At 33.8% G+C, this 8,822-nt stretch overlaps 1 protein-coding gene across 2 annotated transcripts; it reads left to right on the top strand.

Annotated features, from left to right (window-relative positions):
• The first annotated feature begins 1,017 nt into the window (after positions 1 to 1,017).
• On the top strand, positions 1,018 to 6,829 carry LOC141337250 (uncharacterized). Of its 2 annotated transcripts, none has more exons than XM_073843029.1 (16): positions 1,018 to 1,084; positions 1,416 to 1,479; positions 1,751 to 1,834; positions 1,989 to 2,203; positions 2,441 to 2,502; positions 2,695 to 2,864; positions 3,093 to 3,304; positions 3,542 to 3,603; positions 3,794 to 3,963; positions 4,192 to 4,403; positions 4,629 to 4,690; positions 4,862 to 5,031; positions 5,262 to 5,434; positions 5,553 to 5,611; positions 5,720 to 5,913; positions 6,159 to 6,829. In XM_073843029.1, the coding sequence occupies exons 2-16, from the start codon at positions 1,440 to 1,442 to the stop codon at positions 6,242 to 6,244; spliced, it is 1,971 nt and encodes a 656-aa protein (XP_073699130.1). In that variant the 5' UTR covers positions 1,018 to 1,084; positions 1,416 to 1,439; the 3' UTR covers positions 6,245 to 6,829. The 2 variants fall into 2 exon arrangements, with proteins under 2 accessions (XP_073699130.1, XP_073699131.1); XM_073843030.1 differs by having other exon boundaries at positions 1,023 to 1,080.
• The last annotated feature ends 1,993 nt before the right edge of the window (positions 6,830 to 8,822 follow it).

Here is an 8,822-nt window from a genome sequence, read left to right on the forward strand (position 1 = left end):
CCATATAAAGAATAGCTGTGCAGGATTCAACATAGAAAAATTGGACAGATCATAAAGTGTTATATGATAAGCACATTGATTGTTGATTTTTGCATTGGAGGACATTTGTCAAATCTTAGCTCTATTTTGGTTTGGAACGAGCATTGTGAGTTATGAGGAACTACATTTGCTGGAAAATCCAGTTACATAGTTTCCTCATGGTTTTGCGTATGAACTGGAAATACAACATGATTAGTAACAAGCACACCTTTTTTTATCACACCTTTTCTATCTAAAGACAGTTTAGACCCCTGTCTGCACCTGTTTTTTTATGTATGTTATTAAACATACAGTATATATGTATTTGTTCCATTTAAAATGTCCAGGATGAACATTCAGGCATACCCCCAACTATAAGTTCATTTATTAATTTCAATTACTTTATCAACCAAAATAATTAGCCAGCTCTTTTGCTTGATAGCTGGCTAATGTCATATCATTTAGTGGGTATTTGATTGTGTCTGTAAATATTCTCAGATTATCCAGGTCACATCAGAATGTCTAGTTAAGTTATTGCAATGTCTATTTAAGTCCTATTGACTAGAATAACTCTATTAGACACGGATTCGCCTATAAGCTATTGTAAAGACATTGGGTATCCAATTTGCATTTTACTTTTGGGGTGAAAAAGTTATTTCCAATAAAATTAACTTCAGTTAAAATACATATTTCCACATGCATTATAAACGGTTTTGCTGATGGCACAGTGTTAAAAGATGTAAAACGCAATTTTTTACCCATGATTTTTCAATTTACCATAATTGGTTGAAAACTGCCTATGCAGTCATCAGGTACTCTCACGTACATACCAGGAAACAAAGCTTTTTTGATATTGTTGTTCCGCAAGTTTGTCAACAAACATGCAACTCTCATGCTCAACTCTCAACTCTCCACTCTCATTGGTTGGTTCTTCAAGTAAGAAAAAAAACCTGTTACCCTTTAAATGTCACCTCACCTTTCAGCTGGGCTCCTTTAGAGGTTTAGCTGATCACAGGAACTGACTTAAGGATTAACCTGGATTGTATTTTTCTGGTGCAATAAGTGAGTAAGTATAAGAAATGTTTTCAGTTGTTCTGTACCAAATTAATTTGATATGATCTGTTATATAAAATCAATCTAACTTTTACAAGACAACGATTATTATGTAATAAGTGTGTGTTTTTTGTAAACCATAATGCATGCTTAAAATGTGTGTGGAATACATTATAATATTTTCTATAATAAGTCTTGGTAAATGTAACTGTATTGGTTGCTTGTTTGTTGCTAATGCAGAAATTTTTATATTAAGCCTACCACTCATGTGGATTTTATTCTGTTATATCATGAAATGTGATTTTTGAACTTTGCTACATTTTATGCTTCATTTTCATTTTTAGGCAGGCAGCTAAAAGACCATAGCAATGGAGTGGAGGATTATTATACCTGTTGTGTGTCTAATTGGTAAGACCCTAGTTGTGTTGCTTGTTCTAAATAAGTAGTGAGAGTTTATTGTTCATCATTGCTATTGAATTACAAAAAGACTTGGTCAAAAACTATGTTAAAAATAAAATCATAACGGAAATATTAGTGGAAAATAAAAGTGACAAACATATAATGATAAGTGATTTTCACAACAATCGGTTGGGTGATGATGCATAATTTTTTTTTTTTTTTTTTTTTTCCTCGATTTGATTGCTACCATATTTCATTTTCCACATTTCACCTTAAACAGGAATCCTACAGCTGCCAGGAAATGCTGCTCAGAATCCCGAGAACTCCACCAGCACCAACAACACCTCTCTCAACAATACTACTGGTAAGTGTGTTTACAGATTTATTTTTATGTAATAATATTTTACTGTCGATAATTAAGGCATCAAGTTCACATTAATAATGACACACTTTTGTTCATTTGTGTCCCATTTTAATTTAACCCAAAATAAAACATGCACCTGTGAATCAAATTGCAGGTACAAATCAAACGACAACTACAAATCAAATTGCAACTGCAGCTTCAACTAATTCAACAAATACTTCAACTTCGGCTGCAAATACAACAGCCACTGCACCAGCTAATATTGCAAAACTGAATGTAGTGTTCAAAATGAATCAAACCTTCAATAACAACTTCAACGATCTCACTCATCCTGACACCAAAAAGCTGACAGAAACCATCATCAGTGAGGTAATATTTTTCTCTAATGAGTCATGGTTATTGATTGCAATAGCCCTAGATTCTGCTAATATTATGTTATTTTTTATATGCTAATATATATGTTTTTATATACTGTGTAATTTGCTAAGTACTTCCTCATTTGTCTACCTAAACTCAGTACATTTCTTGGAGCAAAATTTGATCTGTAAAACAGAACTGACAGTGCTGTATGTAAATAATTGTTTTATGATTATCTGTCTTTTATAGGTTTCTCCATTTTACAGAAAGCGTTTTAAGAACTTCTTACGCATGACTGTTAAAAAACTCAGGTAAAACAATACATTCACTTATGGTAAATCACAAACACTGGTTTAAATTTCATCAGTTTTTTTTATTTTTTTTATTGATTTATTAGTGGATTGCTTTTTTGAATAGGTGTTTGGTTAATCCGATTGTTAATCAAGTGACCATTTGTTTGTTGGTTAATTATGACTGACTGTGTTTCAACATGTTCCCTACAGTCCGGGCTCCATTGTGGTGGATTCTGAGTTTGAGTTTGACAACACAAACAACACTAGTCCTAATATCAAAGAAGCCCAAAGCACCCTTGCTGATGCAGCCAAAAGTGGAAATTTGAGCATTCCAGTTGATGCTACATCCATCAATGTTACTGATATTCCAACAACCAATGGTCAGTGTATATTTATAGACACTTTTCCCCCTGCTGTAGATACTTACCTGTTACAATGTCATTCCTTTAAAGATATAGACATAAACCTTCTTGTTTGATCACACAACCACAAAAATCTTGTTGGGAGGTGCTGAAAGCTTTTTGTGGTTGAGATTCATTGTAAACTTGGTACACCTACTAAGTGTTACTGAATTCTGTCCCGTTTTCTCTTAATTCTGCCCTAAACAGCAACTGTGACAACTGCAGCTTCAACTAATTCAACAAATACTTCAACTTCGGCTGCAAATACAACAGTTTCTACAACAGCTGCACCAACCACTGCACCAGCTAATATTGCAAAACTGAATGTAGTGTTCAAAATGAATCAAATCTTCAATAACAACTTCAAGGATCTCGCTCATCCTGACACCAAAAAGCTGACAGAAACCATCATCAGTGAGGTAATATTTTTCTCTAATGAGTCATGGTTATTGATTGCAATAGCCGTAGATTCTGCTAATATTATGTTATTTTTTATATGCTAATATATATGTTTTTATATACTGTGTAATTTGCTAAGTACTTCCTCATTTGTCTACCTAAACTCAGTACATTTCTTGGAGCAAAATTTGATCTGTAAAACAGAACTGACAGTGCTGTATGTAAATAATTGTTTTATGATTATCTGTCTTTTATAGGTTTCTCCATTTTACAGAAAGCGTTTTAAGAACTTCTTACGCATGACTGTTAAAAAACTCAGGTAAAACAATACATTCACTTATGGTAAATCACAAACACTGGTTTAAATTTCATCAGTTTTTTTTTATTTTTATTGATTTATTAGTGGATTGCTTTTTTGAATAGGTGTTTGGTTAATCAGTTTGTTAATCAAGTGACCATTTGTTTGTTGGTTAATTATGACTGACTGTGTTTCAACATGTTCCCTACAGTCCGGGCTCCATTGTGGTGGATTCTGAGTTTGAGTTTGACAACACAAACAACACTAGTCCTAATATCACAGAAGCCCAAAGCACCCTTGCTGATGCAGCCAAAAGTGGAAATTTGAGCATTCCAGTTGATGCTACATCCATCAATGTTACTGAAATTCCAACAACCAATGGTCAGTGTATATTTATAGACACTTTTCCCCCTGCTGTAGATACTTACCTGTTACAATGTCATTCCTTTAAAGATATAGACATAAACCTTCTTGTTTGATCACACAACCACAAAAAACTTGTTGGGAGCTGCTGAAAGCTTTTTGTGGTTGAGATTCATTGTAAACTTGGTACACCTACTAAGTGTTACTGAATTCTGTCCCGTTTTCTCTTAATTCTGCCCTAAACAGCAACTGTGACAACTGCAGCTTCAACTAATTCACCAAATACTTCAACTTCGGCTGCAAATACAACAGTTTCTACAACAGCTGCACCAACCACTGCACCAGCTAATATTGCAAAACTGAATGTAGTGTTCAGAATTAATCAAACCTTTAATGAGACCTACTCCAATCTCTCTCATCCTGACACCAAACGGCTGACAGAAACCATCATCAATGCGGTAATATTTTTCTCTAATGAGGCATGGTTATTGATTGCAATAGCTGTAGATACTGCTAATATTATATGTTATTTTTTAAATACTAATATATCTGTTTTTATATACTGTGTAATTTGCTAAATACTTCCTTTTTTGTCTGCCTAAACTCACATTTCTCAAAATGGAAAATTTGATCTGACAGTGTTGTATGTAAATAATTGTTTTATGATTATCTGTCTTTTATAGATTTCTCCATTTTACATGAAGCGTTTTAAGAACTTCCTACGCATGTTAATTAAAAAACTCAGGTAAAACATTACATCCCCTTATGGTAAATCACAAACACTGTTTTTTTATTTATTGATTAGTGGATTGCTTTTTTTAAATAGGTGTTTGGTTAATCCGATTGTTAATCAAGTGACCATTTGCTTGTTGGTTAATTATGACTGACTGTGTTTCAACATACTTGTTCCCTACAGTCCGGGCTCCATTGTGGTGGATTCTGAGTTTGAGTTTGACAACACAAACAACACTAGTCCTAATATCACAGAAGTCCAAAGCACTCTTGCTGATGCAGCCAAAAGTGGAAATTTGAGCATTCCAGTTGATGCTACATCCATCAATGTTACTGAAATTCCATCAACCAATGGTCAGTGTATAATTAAAGATGCTTTTCCCCCTGCTGTAGATACTTACCTGTTACAATGTCATTCCTTTAAAGATATAGACATAAACCTTCTTGTTTGATGACACAACCACAAAAAAATCTTGTTGGGAGGTGCTAAAACCTGTTTGTGGTTGAGACCGTTTGTGAACTTGGTACGCCAAGTACATATTATTGATCTATGTCCCATTTTCTCTTAATTCTGCCCTAAAAAGCAACAACTGTGGCAGCTAATACTTCAACTACAACTTCAGCTGCAACAACCTCGGCAGGCTCTGCTGTTGCAGAGTATAATATAACCTTCAAAATGAATGATAATTTCAACAGTGAACTATCAAATATTAATTCGGATACAGCCAAAAATCTGACAACGAAGATCTCTACTGAGGTAATTGTTTTGTCCTTTGAGTAATGGAAATATTTTAATTAGAAAACAATTAAAAATAAATTTTGTTCATCATTTTACAATTAAAATATCTTCTGAACTGTTTATTTATTTATTATAGTTCGGGAAAGCTTACAAAAATTTTGGGAGCTACATTCGCACATGGGTTCGGAAGTACAAGTAAGATTTTATTACATTATATATATATATATATATATATATATTGTTTACTTAGTCATTAGTTGCAGTTGTTTTAATTTATTATATTTGAACATTGTTCTCTCCCAGGAGTGGCTCAACATTGTTCTCTCCCAGGAGTGGCTCCATTGACGTAGACGGTGTACTTGAATTCAACAAAACCATCTCTACTCCTCCTAACGCAACCGTACTGGCTAAAGCCCTTGTTGATTATGTTAAAAATAATTCAGCATTAAAAATCGATACAACATCTATCAGAGTGACAGACTCCAGCGGATTCACTGGTCAGTGAACATTTCTTGACATGTTTTCATGCAATGACTCATATGTAGTTTCTTTAAAAATGTGATGGGTTTAGCAGCTTCAATAATATTGCATAATAGACAAGTGGTGTAGTGTGGACAAGAAGATAGATACCCTATTGTGTTTACAGTCAACAAAGGCAAACTTGATAAATGATTGAATCTTATTGAATCTTATCTCATTGAATCAGTAACTGAGCATTTCTTTCCTTTTTGTTTTTTTACAGCGAGCAAGTCTCCAGTCTTGGCTAGCATGCTCACAGCTTTCTGGATGACCCTAGCATCACTTCTGTTGTCAGCTGTGATGCACTAAGCATCGCTTTGACATGAGCAAACACACAAAATCATGCTACTGCAAAATGATCGTGACATCTCTGATCACTTTGGTCACATTCAGAATCAAGTTATGATCTAGCTGTTAACATTACTAGTCTTTCTTGCCACATATAGAGCCTGGTTATACGTATGGTATGTGTGAGTTATGGTATTTCGGTTTCTGCTGTAGAAAAAGCACATTGTTTATGTGTACACTGAGATGGAGAAATAATGAGGATTAGTTTTGAAAACCACATCTGAACATTTCTCTTAAGCCACAGGAATGGCACAAGTGAAAGTTATCTACAGAGCTATAATGTTGTAATTCAAAACTGACATTGTTTTACTATTATGAAAATGTATTAAACAATTAAACATATCTGTACCAATGTATTAGTATATATTAAATGATGAAAATGTGAATCTATGTATTTAATCTTTGAGTAAATAAAAAAAAAATGTTCTCATAAATGATCTGTATTGTTTAGCGAAGTACTTATGTTTAAAATGAAGGGGGAATCCTGTTACATTTGTAATTTCAATGCTGTAAAAACTTTACAAATAAACACTCTACCTAAAATCATCAACTTTTCACGTGTGATAATATCCCGTCTTCAAAAAGACTTTTAAGATGGCCACACACTTGAAGATTTTAGCACCAATTTTAATGTTGAATTAGGGGTGGGGAAAGGATTTGTGCTTAAAATCCACAATTGTGGAGTGTCATTACAAATGCGAGCAAGTGCCACCTACATCCAGTAGGTGGCACTTGCTCGCATTTGTAATGACATTGCGTGCTTCTATATCTAAAACTTGGCAGCCACAAACATGCAACGATTTTCTATTTTGTTTTACACTTTACAACAGAAAATGCGCCAGGAGAGCCAACTGACAACATTAACTGTCCTCCATGGCTGTATCCAAAAATTTACTGTAGACATGCTTCTGAGACAGCGTAACGTTTAATGATCTACAACAAAATAGAACAAGCTTTGGTGATAACTAAGCGAATATTTAATTAGTATATTACTTATGTCGTGCTAGAAATAATATCTAAAGTACAAAAAGTTCGTCAGAAACATATTTACACACAAACTGACCACTAAACGCAACTTTCAGATTCCATCTTTATTTTTTTTGTTCAACCATTACAGAATGGATCGCACAGGATTGTGGGATATCAAGGGCAGCAAAGGATACATCTATGCTGCCTTCAAAAATCGACCAGGTGAAGGCATCTCAGGAGGTAGGATTTGAAGCTAGCATTGGGTTCGAATGTGACTTGATGCCTTCCTACTTTGAAATGTATCCTCTGAAGGCAGCATTTTCCAGTTTTCAGATGCAGTCCATGTGTACTTCTTCTTCTTCAGTCACGTTTCATCTTGTGAGTCTCTGTTCGATCTTGTGTCATTGTGTAATTGTTCCTACAAGCGAGTGTTTGGTCTTGCGGTCTAGTGTGCACATTCTGAGGAATATAAGGCTAAAAATCAGTTGAAATTGTCTTCATGTCTGTGGAATCCCATGGTTTAAATATCAGTCTAGTGTGTCCCAGTTTTAGACCTTGGAAAACATTGGATCACTTAATTTAATGTTGAGTGCTAATACCCATACTAGTTTATTTATGCAGAGATGTGCAAACTGTTAAGTGCGCTTTAATATAAAATGTGAATAATATAGTGGTTTCAATTCAAAATTACATTTAATTCTGTGTTACTTGCTATTTCTTTGTAATGTTTAGTTACATTTACAAGCAATTTATAGTGTTGAGATCCATCCTTTCACACTGAGAACAACTGAGGGACTATTACAGAAGGTTCAAATGCTCACTGATGCTTCAGAAGGAAAAACGATACATTAAGAGATGATGGTGAAAACTTTGTGAATTTGAAGATCAGGGTAAATATGACTTATTTTGTCTTCTTGAGAACATGTAAGTATCTAAATGAAAAAAAAAATGATAAATGAGAGTTCAAAAACACAAAAATGCTGAAAAACAAATAATCTGTGGGACCTGAAGGATTTTTCTGTTCGGGACAAACTAGGAACTCATGAACAACCATCATCACTTTAGAATCAAGTGTATGTAAACTTTTGAATGGGATCATTTTTATAAAATCAACTATTATTTTTTCTTATGGACTATATGTAAATGTATTTTATGTGAAATATCTTGTTCAGGTCATAAAAAATTACCCCTCTTATTTTGGTAAAATAATTAACATTTTACAGATTCTGCAAGGTGTATGTAAACTTTTGACTTCAACTGTACTTGAATGTTTTATCTACATTTAATATATATCAAAGTAAACAAGACATTTACAAGACACCAGTTCTGTCCACATCCATTAGCATGATAACAAATACAATCACAGACACTTAAAACATCTACTGTCACTTGAGGAGGATAGTAGTGATTATGGGAGTATCATTCTTGTACCCAAATTATAAACAGGAGATCATCCTATGTTACGCATATCATTCCTGATCTTTCTTATTGTAATTTCTGTTATTGCACAAACCCTAATATGTGTGACCAAAAAAAAAAAATCAGTTATCCCATGGTTAAATACATATAT

The sequence above is a fragment of the Garra rufa genome, chromosome 6 (genome assembly GCF_049309525.1).
Source record: "Garra rufa chromosome 6, GarRuf1.0, whole genome shotgun sequence".
Taxonomy (NCBI): Eukaryota; Metazoa; Chordata; class Actinopteri; order Cypriniformes; family Cyprinidae; genus Garra; species Garra rufa.

Coding starts and splice junctions, on each gene's coding strand:
- LOC141337250 (XM_073843029.1), top strand. CDS start 1,440: ATGGAGTGGAGGATTATTATACCTGTTGTGTGTCTAATTG. Junction 3,305..3,541: donor CAGAAACCATCATCAGTGAG/GTAATATTTTTC, acceptor TGTCTTTTATAG/GTTTCTCCATTTTACAGAAA. Junction 3,964..4,191: donor TGAAATTCCAACAACCAATG/GTCAGTGTATAT, acceptor TGCCCTAAACAG/CAACTGTGACAACTGCAGCT.